The 13,619-nt window shown below is 38.3% G+C and overlaps 1 protein-coding gene across 17 annotated transcripts in view; it reads right to left on the bottom strand.

Moving 5' to 3' along the window:
- ncam1b (neural cell adhesion molecule 1b) overlaps positions 1-13,619 on the bottom strand; it is an 81,577-nt gene that overhangs the window by 26,208 nt on the left and 41,750 nt on the right. For 10 of the 17 annotated variants that reach the window (XM_040009701.1, XM_040009708.1, XM_040009705.1 and 7 more), the window contains exons 5-9: positions 12,539-12,682; positions 11,356-11,493; positions 10,877-10,994; positions 5,984-6,144; positions 1,931-2,073 (exon numbers count right to left, since the gene is read on the bottom strand). In XM_040009701.1, the coding sequence (XP_039865635.1) occupies positions 1,931-2,073; positions 5,984-6,144; positions 10,877-10,994; positions 11,356-11,493; positions 12,539-12,682 (704 nt within the window). Of the gene's footprint in view, positions 1-663; positions 688-1,930; positions 2,074-5,983; positions 6,145-10,876; positions 10,995-11,355; positions 11,494-12,538; positions 12,683-13,619 lie in introns of all 17 variants that reach the window. The other 7 variants (XM_040009699.1, XM_040009702.1, XM_040009703.1 and 4 more) reach the window with 1 other exon arrangement.

Here is a 13,619-nt window from a genome sequence, read left to right as displayed (position 1 = left end):
AGGTGGCTGTGAAATCTTCTACTTTCACAGTGAACAGCTGCTGCAGTCTGCTCAGTTGCAAGGGACTCCAAAAGTGACCCGTTTTTACTGTTGAAAACATGCCCATTAAATCTCTTCCTGCAGTTCTATGATTATTATGTTTCAGTCATGTTTTACCTTTGCTGCAGGGTGCAAATGTTTGATACCCAAAAGATAGACTTTAGGTGGAGCACTTTTACCCTCAAACTTTGAAGTGACACTGACATAAGTGTTAGACAATCTACAATCTGATGGAGATGACAGACAGACTGAACCGGGCTTGAATCCAAGCGACCTCATGCTGTGATTGAAAGTGTGAAATGATCAGGAAAAAGCGACACAGAAATGGCATTTCCCTTTTATTATCTTATTAACCAAATTTTCAACTGATCTCGTGAGATAAGCTCTGCGCACTTGCTATCCCGAGAACAGTTGAGGTTTTCAGGCAATATTTGGAAAGCATGCGGCAGTCAAATCAATTTCATGAACTCTGATGAGATCATTCCTTGGGGTTTTTCAAGAGGCAGCTGGGAAATTTTCAATAAAAAGGGATGATTTGATTTCAGTGGGAGTTTTTGTCATATCTGGAGGCAAATTTTACAACACTACTCCACTACATTTCTGTGCCACGCGGATTTTTCCTACCTGATAGATCCTGTTTAGATGTGCCTGTAGGAAAAAAATGTAGCGCATGTAATGGACTGGCTCAAGAATTTCTCTATGAGCTAGAAGCATTAGGCTCAAGCATTTTCCTCCTCATTACCTCCCAACTGTAGCAACACACCAAGGCCTTGGAGAGTCAGGCCAGGTGGGACATAGATATATGAGAATACAAATCAAGTATTCACTGCTTTTGATGGTTTGCACATGGAGTAATGCAGAAGACCCCAGAGAACAAACTGGAGTATCAGGATGTAATGGAGGGTAAGAAGCTGGCTCTTGACCAGTGCAGTGCCAAAACAAATTTAAAAGATGGCAGCAGAGTATAGACAAATAACAATTTCATATAAATCAAAAAAACTTTTCAATCACTGGCATGAGAAGAATAATGGAAATAGTGATTGAAAGTGCTAAACAAACACTTGAACGTTCAAGTGCTCGTTCAAGCAAATACAATAGAAAGCGGGCAAAGTTTAATTATCGTCTTAATTAACATGCCTTTTCTGGGAATGTTATAATTAGGTTTCTGTTGCTGATTTTCGTGACATTTGAGAAATCTCAAGTCAAATCTGAATCTACTCCATATTACTGACTGACTATAATTGAACTAATTACAGGAGATCCACTGGGCCATCTCAAAGGAACTGCTAATTTAGGGTAAATAATTAGCAGTGCATAAACCTTGTTGGGGGCATTCTGCAATGAAACTGCAAGCTGAGTCCCCCACCTGCAAGTAATCAATATACCACTTCAGTTTAGGTTAAAGATATTCAATTCCTCTCCTCGAGACACCGGTGTCCTGCAGGTTTGTGTTGCTCCCTTGTGGGTACGACCTAAGTGTGTCCCAATTTCACATCACCCACAATAAGGTATAGTACAAAAAACAAATGTACTTTTTCCATTTTGTACACAGAGGAACAGATGCATTAAAAGATAAAGATAAAATTGCAAACTGTAAAGGAAATAGGTGTCTTCGGGCATTATCGTTTTTCTTATTAGTTTTATTCATCGCTAATTTTTTGTTATGTCATTTTCTCTTAATAACATAGAAAAAACTTAAAAACATAGGGGTTAGAATATATTTATAGTATGCAACTGGGACACAGACTATATCAGACTACTTTGCACCAGGTGCAGTTCATTAACTCCAGAAGGAAAAATGCATACAGGCACTCAAGGACCAGGATCGAGTGCCTAGGATACATAAGTATCTTGCTACTACTGTTCACTCGCCTCCCTGTAATCATTTTACCTGCTCTCCTTCTGTGAAGACATGACCTCCGTAGCTCCAGGTAATGGTGGGAGTTGGGTCCCCCGACGCCTCGCAAGTCAGGGTTACCTGTTCTTCCATCTCGGTAGCAGTCTGGTTTATGATGTATGTGATGTTAGGTTTGACTGTAAAACAAAAACCCAACGTCATCACACCTGCTCCATATAACAAGGCAGCCAGGTGTTACAGCCGCACGAGTATTATAAGCACAAGAGAAACTCTAGATTTGAAATGAGTTCAAAGAGGGGATGAGGATCAGTAGTTGACAGGTAAGGGGGATTTTTATGGCAGTAAACCTGTATTTAAGCTTTTCCAGTCCCAGCAGCAGTTACGCTGTGATAACCATGTGTGCCTCCAAACGTAATTTGTGTAATAACTTATTTAGCCTATCTCAAAGGAGCCGGCTTTCATTTTTGTTTACATTGGAGACAACTGTCAAGTTACACTACACTCGAGTTAACCTGAAAGCGCAGCGGGGTGCTGCAACGGTGACATGAGCCGAGCAAACGGAAGTGCTGTTTACGAATCAGTTGAGCATTACTTCGTGCTCCCATCTTTTCTATTCCGCTCCAAAAAGGATGAATGCATGGATTATGCAATACGCTGAAAAAGCGCAGCCCCAGACAGGATCGTAAATATAATTTGTAACCTGCCGCCTAAGAAAACAACTGCGACTTGGTTTTAACTGCTATGATCTCAACTGATAATTATTAAATGAACAAAGAAGCAGCATTTAAGAACTTGTACTTACAGCCACGACTGTCAAAAGGCAGTCAGCACGATTCAGATCATAGCTTTTTAAATAGACTGCATGAGCTATTTAAAGCCTGATCCATTCCAATACTTTATCATAAAAACATTAGGTACATAGGTTTTACATTCAGAAATGTTAAGGAGCTATTTGCTAGGCTAATATCATTCTATGTATTCCAATTTCCAAAGGCTCATAAAACTGATTTTCTAAGATTCTTAGTTTAAGGTTTTATGTCACATAAAAGCATACCCTAAAGTTAGACTGGTTTTGGTAATTTAGTATGGGTACACTTCAGTTTTATATTAAACAGCTGATATAAAAAGGAGCCCAAGAAGGGTGTTGTTTTCGGGTGGAGAACATGGGTGAAAGGACAGGCTTGGGGCTCTGGTGGAATCAGTGCATAAGTAGCCATGACCAGTATCTGCCTGAAGACTAATGTTGAGAGTAGTTAGTAAATTGGATTGGGTAGCTTGCCCTCTATTGCTTGTATTTCACCCTTGCACCTGTTCTGGCACACGTATTAGTGTTCATCTGTGGATTTACAGCTTTACAAATAACATGTCTAGCATTTTAAAAGGACGGCTGATGCCAGGTGGATGAAAGAGAGACAGAGGCCAGCTTTTATAGGCTGTAAGACCCAGATTAGTTGTATTAGCTGATGACCCAGCCCCCAACCTCCCAAGGCTAGCGCAGTGGTTGAATAGTTAAAATAATTAATTTATATGCAATTGCTTTTTCTTGACCTAGATGGATAATGTCACAAGGTTGAGAAAAGATACGATAGTAGAATTTAAGCTGAAACTACACTATCTCTAAGATATAAACCAAAGAATGTCAGGTCAAAGTCAGCCTCATTGTCAAAAACCATATGTACAGATCATACACAGGAATTTGAAACTGCAGTGCTCCCACACCTCTTAATGTTACACTAAAACAACATAAAAGATAAAAAGATGTATTGTTGCATCAACTTTTAATTTTTACCTTTATTAGCATTGCTGCATACTTTAAATAAAATTGACGAATGAGAATCCTAAGAGCTGGGAATACAGCAATTCCCAAAAGGAGAGTTGTAAATTTACCTGTGCACACGTTTTTTAAAGAACTGAAAGAAATCTTTATACATGTTAGCAAGAAATGAATGAGATGGAAATCACAGTGCGATGATCTGTGCCATTTGTCAAGCAGGTTGTTTTTTGTGAACACTCTGTGTTTCAACATGATCTCATTTCTTTTCACTAAGGATGGTCTACTGTATCTTCAGCTAAGCACTAAAGCATTTGTCCTTAGTATATAGAGAACCTGACTAGTCCTCCTTGTGGCTAACACAATGCTTCCAGGGATCTACTCCAGAAGCCAGGTTTGGAAAAAACTGAGCCTGTTAACCAAGAGATGAGGGAAACGCTGGGTTTTCTGTTCTAGAAAAAAAAAAATCGACTGTGACCCAGTAACAGACACCATGAATCTAACCTGCTCACTGACAAGTTTTCTTCCACAAACTTTGAGATTCCCTCTGATTTCTCCCTCCCACTACATCTGAACCAGCTGACTGACACTTAATCTCATTTCCTCATTCAGTCACTTTTAAAGAGCATACCAGAACAGACTGCAGGTCTGCAGTCTGTTCTTAGTATTTAGGGCATTTATCTTTTTACAAATATTTAAATCCCAGTTCATCAGTTCATTATTTTCTGTGTGTAAAATGCCCAGATTTATAATCAGTGATTTATTATCAGCTTAGAATAAAATCTATGGTTACATCTTTCAAACTCTGTGACTCTGTGGACATTAAGGCAGCTGTCAGGTTGTCAGTCAATTCCCCTGCACTAAAACATTTACTGTATGTTACTGCAGCAATCATACTTTAAATAAACCGTATTTGTATAAAGCTTTAGACACATAATATACTGATCATTCATCAATCATTTGTCATAGTGTAATCTATCTCACTGATGAAAAGATGTCTGTCATAGAGATGATGTGAATATTTGAGTGAAAATGAGCCTGAAATGACTTTAACACTGAACTAAATGCAGTTTAAAGGAACATTTTAAAGGCTACTGACATACTGATTGTATTCTGATTACAATTCACGCTGAAATATGTTGACATGTTGAAATGCAGTCATTAAATTCTGTCAAGAAATATACTGAAGGGTACAAAGTCTGAACATAACTGACAAATTTATCACTAAAAGCACACTTAGTGTGTCTAACTAATATCCGATCCACAAGAAAACAAATTCTTATCTGTTTGATTCATATGTTTGTCGTCAATTTCTGCCACCTGCTTTTTAATTAATTTCTGATGTAAATACTGGGTTGGATTCCAGCTTCATCTAATAAAAAATTCAAGTTATTTAAGTTCAAGCTAATTAAAATGACTCTTTTTTTTTTTTTGTGTCCCACCTGTTTTTCTGTTTTTGTTTTTTTAAGATGAATGGCATGGTCTACATTGAAACATATTCATAATTCTTGGTCCAGTGGATTAAAATGGAGGCTCTGCTCTTTGTTTACCCATTGTAAATGGTAAATCTTGGTATTGGAGCATCACTGACGATGGCTTTCTAAAATATACTCATAACTGATCCAGACACATTACTAAATACAATGTTTTGATGGATCATCCAGGTGAGGAAGACTGTTTACCTGGACGTTCTCCCACTGAAAATGCTACGTCCAGATGAACAAATCAACTTTTTGGGGTTACTACATACAACTTCCTCCAAGAAAGATCCTGTGCCATCACAGAAAACGCAGGATTGTAGCTTTTGCTAAACGGAAGTAAAGAAACCAGAGCTTTGTGGAAATATTTCACAAAATAATGTCTTAAATGATGGCAACATACAACAGTCATTTACTAACTCTAAAGAATCGAGCTATTGCCACTTCTCTTGATTTGAAAAATAAACTCCCTCGGCTAGTTCACTGATAAGGTACCAAAAGACTGGCACTGATACTATAATTGGGCTTTAAATTATGGTCACTTTGAAGTGACAAGAAAACCTAGTGGGCAAAAACAAAGGGGAAAAAAAGGAGTTTAGAGATTTCAGCTGAGCTCATCCCACTTGGCTTGCTCTCTAAATCCTTAGGCTCCATCCCAACATGAAACAATCACAACCCACACCGACACACCGTATTTTGAATGCCTAAGAAAACAGACACAAAACCGTACTATTGTTCTTCTCCCACCTACATACACATATACCTCATTCCCACACACTTGGAGCATTTTATAATTCCACTTTCGTTCATGTAAATACACAAAACAATCTGTCTTACCAAACACTTTCAGACTGAGTTCCTTTTCAGTTTCTCCAGCCTTGTTCTTGGCAATGCAGGTGTACTCTCCTTCATCCAGTTTGGTAACATCCATTATCGTCATTTCTGAGCCATCTTCATTAAAGCTGTACTTCTCTCCCGCCTCAAGGTTCACTTCGTTCCTGTAGAAAAGGCGAGTGTTAAACCCTGTATCCATTTATCCACACAAATTTAAGCACTCTTCTTCAGCTGCAACATTTTCAGAGATTTACTTTTACCAGGATTTCAAATTTCATCATCCTTCCATCTACAAAAAATCTAGTTATGTACATCTATAGACAGACCAATAGTAGTTTCATGATCACCAAATTACAAAGTGAAATTCCAATGTTAAAAAAGCATAATATTGTTTGGCATTCTTTGGCACTCCTTTTGACATTTGTTGTTTACATTCAATTCTACAAAAACATCTCATTTATTTTTATTCCGGCCTCGTAGAGTATAAATTATTTAAAAAAGGCCAACTTTTGGCTCTTGAATTGTCTGCTCTTTGTGACCCTGGATCCAAGTTTTGTGCCGAGTTAACAGATGAACAGGAACAGTTTAACAAAGCAGAAGCCTATCAATGGCTCTGAATGGAGCCATTGATAGGCACAGAATAATGTGGCTATTGTTGTCATGCTAGTCTTCATGTTTCACTGTTTACATGCTCCTTTGATATCCTGTGATTAAGTATCCTACTGCAATGAATAAATCAGTTAGTAGAGTATCCCAAATAACCTAGAGTGCCCTGCATGCACATAATAGTTACTTTGACCTGTAGGCTGGTCTGAGGTAGTGCATAGAGCCAGTAGCATTCCTGTCACATTACTGTATAGATATTTTCATGGAGACTGGGTTTGACTATTCAGATAACTGCATGCTAAAGTCTTTAGACAAGTACTGGATGGGAAACTCAATCCAATAAAGCATTATCATATAGCTTTTCTCTGAAAGCAAGGCACCCAGCAGCCTATATTTAGTGGGCTATTCGAACAACAGGTTAGTGATAGGGGAAGGGTTGAAAAGTGTGCAGTTGCCACTTCTAACGCATTATACAAATTATACTGGAAATTAGTCATTTTTGTTAAAAAAGATCAATGGAAAAAAATGTCAAAAAGAAAAAAATATGTTCACTTATTTTCAAGATGATACAAGCTGATATTTGGTCAGTACTAGTGCAACGATCATCATTTTTTGCACGACGATGATACAAGCTTTTTTTTTTTTTTTAAATATTTTTTTTTTTTTTTTTTTTTTTTAAATGTGTCCCGTTTGGATCTATAGCCATCAGAATTGTTGTCTTGAGGCCAAGAAAGATGCCAAGAGGATTTATTTTACCAAGTGGATCATCATATTGGTCCATTTGATTGACCTTTATTATAATTATGAATTTATTTTATTTTCAGTTGCAAACGGGACAGACATGACTGTGGGATAGGACGGGGAAAGAATGAAAGAAAGAGAGGGAGAGAAAGAAAGAAAACCAAAGGGGATAAAAAAAAAAAAAGAACAATACAAAATTTGTAATTTATTTTATCAACTTTCCTTCTGACGATGCTGTCTGTGTTGAGCGCTCAGTGAATCTGCATTTGACTACTCCGCCTAGGCTCGAGAGTGCAGCCTAGGCGGAGTAGTCGAACGCAGATTCACTGAGCACTCAACACAGACAGCATGGTCAGAAGGAAGAGCGCAGGGCAAGCTAGCGAGACAGAAGTGGACCTCCCCCACCCTCATTCAGATCTGGCGTTTGGAATTATTTTGGTTTTCATGTGACGTATGACCCTGAAGGTAAGCACGTCATGGACTAAAGTAAAACAGTATGTTGGATGTGCCATGCAATGCTCAATTACATGGGTGGGAGCTAGTGTGTTAGCGCAGTTAGCTCGTTAACGTGTTGGCCGTCTAGCCCCATGCACGGGGCGATCGGTGGTAGCTCGTTAACGGAGATTTGCCGTGTTGTGGCGTTAAGGATATTTCAACGAGATTAACCTGAAAGCACTAGTGGGAACACAACGAATATGACTGCACATTTACGCCGACATCATCCTAGTGCAAAGACAAAAACAACAAGCACGCATGCTACAAACTTTAGCCGAGTCATTTAGACAGCTGTTAGCACAGGATTCTCCTTATGGAGACCTGATATGTTTAATATGCTGCTGAGAATATAGCCCAGAAGAAGCGGATAGTATAGCTTTTATTTTGGAAAGAGACATTTCTCTGTAATAAACTCTCTTTTCCAAAGATGAGTGATTCCTCAATCAGATACAGGGCTCGCAATATCGCTAGCCCAACGTCCCGGGGCTATCTCTGCCCTGCCTGTCGGGCTATTGTAGGAAGGAAAAATATATGTCAGTGCTTTTGCATTCTTTCAGAAATGTAGCTGGGTAATTATGTCATTGGGTGAGCCACTGTCAATATGTGACATATTGAAATCGTGTTTGAATTTGCGCTTGTTTTTTTGCTTTCACTTTGCAATCGCGCGAACTGTGTATAGAGAGCGACAGTACTGATCTGTGAGTGATGATAATTTGTGCACCAATTCCTCTGACATCGTCTTATTAATTGTTAGCTTACTATGCAAACATGACAAGTGAAATCTCCCGCAGCTTAAACATGTGAGAGGTTGATCGCGCAGAGAATCGCTGAGCTTATGTGAGTGTGTGTGTAAAAGCAGCAGGATATATATTTTAGTTCTGCTGAGCCAAATAAGACAGGTCAGGGTGAAGAAGTGACAGCCAAAGAAAGCTTACCACAAAACGGAGAAGTTATGACAAATCAGACTATAAGGCAAAAAGAAAGTGCAGCTTTATGGTTTCATGGACAAAAGAATTTCTGTGGCTGCAATATGACGAGCTAAATAACCAGGGCTGCACATAAGTGGTCCGCAGGTGCGCATTCGCTGTCAAAATAAAAAAAACACGCACAAGGGTTAGGGTTAAATTTAAAAACTGTACTTTTGAGTTAAAATATATATTTATAATTTTAATAAATGACAAATTAAAAATGCATGAACATTTTTTTGTATCGAAAAAATATCGAACCGTGACACCAAAGTATCGAACCGAACCGAACCGTGAATTTTGTGTATCGTTGCACCCCTAGTCAGTACACATACAAACTATGCAGCTCATTATTTTTGATTAGCCCTGCCTCATTAGTCTGTTGCTGCCAGCTTTTATCTCTCCTGACGCCACGTGTAAGTCATTTGTGGTGTTTACAACAATTGCCTTTACAGAGCCGACACCCGCGATTTTAACGAAATGGTTCTATGAATTGAAATGTTGGTCTGGCAGTTGGTTATTCCCGCATTCACTGCAGTTCAGACAGAAATATGTATTTGATTGCTGTTAAAAATGTACTTTTGTTCAGAATGAAATGCGTCAATAATTATTAAAAGAATTACCATAGAAATCTTTTTTACATGCACATATGTAACCCCCCAGAATTAACCGTAATAACTTGCTACATGTAAAACTGATGACACTTCCATAATTATCAACTTTGCTTTTTGTTTAATGTTTATTAGCTGATGTTAGCACAGCATCCAAGGGTGCCGATGTGGACATTTGTCAGCATTTAGCTCAAAAATCTGATGTAGCTGCTTATGCTATTAGGTAAGTTCGGCAGTTATATAAAATTAAACTCGATTAACTGATTTGTTTAAACTTTAACAGGGTTTAAATTAACTAACTAACTAACTTAAGAAAATAAGTGATCTTTACAAGTCATCCTACACTTGCCTGCCACTTTGTTAGGTACATCTGTTCAACTGTTCATTAGTACAATTATCCAAATAGTCAATCACTTGGCTCCAGCGCACTACATTTAAGCATACAGACTTCAACAAGATTAAACAACTTAAACTGAACTCAGAATGGTGAAGAAAGGTGATTTAAGTGACTCCAAATGTGGCACGGTTGTTGGTATTAACCAGGCTGGTGTGACTATTTCAGAAACTGCTGATCTGGGATTTTCCCCCTCAACCAACTCTAGGGTTTACAAACAATGCTCCGAAAAAAAGAAAATATCCAGTGAGTGGGAGTTCGTTGGGCGAAAGTGCCTTGTTGACGCCAGAGAAGAATGGTCGGACTGCTTCAAGCTGACAGAAAGGTAAGAGTAATCCAATTAAAAAGACGCAGGCAATAAATGCAGCAAGTGATGAGCCACAGCAGCAGAAGGCCGCACCGGGTGTCACTCCGGCCAGCTAAGAACAGGAAACTAGAATAGAAGATTGCCAAAATGTCGACTGGTCTGATGAGACTTATTTATTGCTTCAGCATTAAGATGGTAGAGCCACAAATTGATGTAAACAACACAAAGCATGAATCCTTCCTGAAATGTTTAGGCTGATGGTGATGATGTAATAGATGTGGGTAATATTTACTTGGCTGCTTAGTACCAGATGAGTATTATTTAAAAACCTCAAACTACCTGAATAGCTGACAATGTCCATCCCTTTATGACCACAGTGTACCCAACCTCTAATGTCTGCTTCCTACAGAATAACACCATGTCACAAAGCTCTGATCATCTCAAACTGTTGTTGTTGGGGGTTTTTTTTGAAAATGACAATGAGTTCACTGTGCCAAAATGTCCTCTAGAATTTAATTCAACAGAACACCTTCAGGATGTGATGGAATGAGAGATTCACATCATAAATGTACAGCTGACACAATTTGCAGCAACTGTGTGACCCCATCATGTCAGTATGGACCAAAACTGAGCTCTGAAGGCAAAAAGTGATCTACGAGTATAAATCACATCAATGTACAAAGATGGAAATGCCAAAAAACAACAATGATAATAACAAAAAGGTATTTACTGTACTTGGATCGTATGCAACCGAAGATATTTTATTATTAGGTTTACCTTGTCCAGGTCACCATGGGTTCAGGATAACCATCAACAGCACAAGTCAGGATAGCCGGCTGCAAAACGTCTGCTGTAGCATTTACCTCTGACTGCCATATCCTGATTGTCGGGAGCACTAAGGTACAAAGGGAAAAATAAAATAGGCAGACACATATGCAGAATATAGTATAGCTCTAGATATAAAGAGTGCAAGTGAGAGGAAAACCAGAAACAGAAGCAGCGACAAATTCAAAATACTTATTTTAGACACACTCATTTGCTAGGCTCAGAAGTTACAGGAAACAGACTTCATTAGCATGAAACATCTTTGATACACGGTTGCTCTGGGCAACTGTTTCCACATTGATGTTGAGCCTGGTCGCCTCTAAGGATCTACAGCTTATTTAAGCATCACGGGACACCTGCCACACACAAAATATTCAGACAAGAACAAAAAGGAAGAGGAAAAAGCGTGAGGGGACGAGAGGGTCGCTAACCATTCACAACGACCTTGATGACACGCAGATCAATCTCGCCGCGCGCCATCAGGCGACCCTCGCAGGTATACAAGCCCTCATCCGTCTTCTTTATGCCACGGATTTGAAGGTGATTGTTGTTCAGTACTTTAAACCGAACTGGAAGGAAGCAAAAGGTAATACATCTTCAGGTATGCATATTTGGCAAGTTAATAACAGCAGTAAATGCTACATGATAAACAGCTGTTAGCAAAGAAGTGAGTAAGGCATCAAAAAAGAAAACTCCTATCTGAATCAACTAAGCTATAAAGACTTTGTTTAACTTAAACATTTTAACACTAACATCTTAGTCACTGAAATGTTTGGTGACAAAAACTGGAATGTCATTTTATTGCTCATTTGATATTACCTTAACTATCAAATTTGAGGCCATATATCCAACAATCATTTTACGAGCTCCAGAAAAACAGAAGAGAATCTAAGCAAAGCCCACATGAACTCCTTCAGTCTGGGATAAAATGTGAACCGAATAAATGTAGTCACATAATAATCAAAAATACTATTGCAACCCACACATAAGCGCATGTTATTATTTTTCAGTGAGCAATAACACTGCCGTACACATTATTATACTGCTCAGTGTCAAGGGTGAATAACAGAGAGTCAATTGTATTTTCAAATTCAAAATCAAATTAATTTTTCCCTCTCAAAGCACAGGGTGAATCCCAGAGAAGAATGGCAACAAAAGCAGTGGATGAGTCATTTTATGACTCAAACACCAGGATCTGTATATGCATATATATATATATATATATATTATTAAATATTTTCGTTGGCTGTGTGTTTTTGTTTATGTAGTGCATTTTTACTACAGTTTCCATTTTGCCTTATAATCTGTTTTTGTTTTATTTTGGCTGTTAACATAAGTGCAACACTACAATATCACTGAGTTACATCTTGATAATGTTGCGGACATCTCACATTTTGATTCACCAAACTGCAGCCATCAACATAATCTCGTGGCTAACAAACAAAAGAAACAATAAAAAAGCAAGCTATAACATCCTGAGAAGTAATGGTCAGTATGGCTGAAATCATCTTATTCCCTCCTCATTAATTCTGAAATGTGTTCACCTTGTTGTTCTGTGTTATAATCAACTGAAAACAAACTGAAATATAAATTCTGCATTGTTCATAAACTTACCATCTTTTTCCATCTGTATTTTTGCTCCTTTATATTTCCAGAGGACAGTGGGTGGAGGTGAACTAACAACATCACAAACAATGTTGGCATTGTCTCCTTCAGTAAACTCTTGGGGTGAGGGTGCGTTCTGAAAGGTGATTTTTTCTGGAATAAAAAAAAAAAAGCACATTTTTCACTCAGTGACATAACGAGGTTCATTAAAGCTCTTTCACTCTCTATGATTGCCCTGCTATGGCACTATGTTTTAGTAAAACACTATCTTTAAAAGTAGTGCTGTCTATGCTAATAAATCACAACTGAAAATGATCAAACTGAAGGAATGCTTAACATTTTTTACTAAAAATCTCATTCATTTTATTATCACCCTAAACAAGCTCCCCTGGCTCAAGTTACCAGAACTGAAGCAATATCTAGCCAAGCCATTTCTAAAATTGACTGGTTAATGGAATTTGCTGGAAGCTTTTTAGAAAGAAGCAGAACTGCTACCTGACAGACTTCAGCAGGACACAAGTGACAGAATTGGATTCCGAACTGGAAAGCTATAGAGCTATCTCATCAAGGCTTAACATATGAAGCCATTTAGCTGTAATGCGCAGCTCATTTCTTGAAATGGTTGGTAAAAGTTTAAATGTAAAGTCTGCTCCTGTTAAATTGGCCGTCTGCATGGGGCAAAAGCAGTTATAGGTTATCTCTTATATGGCTTGCAAGCTGTAGCACTGAACTAACTATGCAAACTGCTGCTGTTACTGTACAAATGTTCATTCACAGGAAGTTGTGATGTTTTGTACACTTCTGTGCACAACATTGTGCATTGCTGTTAATATGGGTGACCACTTCTAATAACATCCTGAAACAGGCCCTGAAATAACAGAAAAGTTCTGTTTGGAAAATAATTTCATCTCTGACGGACAATTGCTGATGCTTGGCATTCATGGAAAATAAAATCCATTACTCACAAGAACTGCACAACAGACAGGATCATTAAGCAGCCTTCTAATGGTCTTCCGACCGTTTATTGAACTGATGAAAAATCCATCCTCACTTGAAAAGAAAGAATAATGTGTTGCCCTTGAGCAGTCAA

The sequence above is a fragment of the Simochromis diagramma genome, unplaced genomic scaffold, assembly GCF_900408965.1.
Source record: "Simochromis diagramma unplaced genomic scaffold, fSimDia1.1 OVJJ01000344.1, whole genome shotgun sequence".
Lineage (NCBI taxonomy): Eukaryota > Metazoa > Chordata > Actinopteri > Cichliformes > Cichlidae > Simochromis > Simochromis diagramma.
This window is presented reverse-complemented; position numbering and strand designations above follow the sequence as displayed.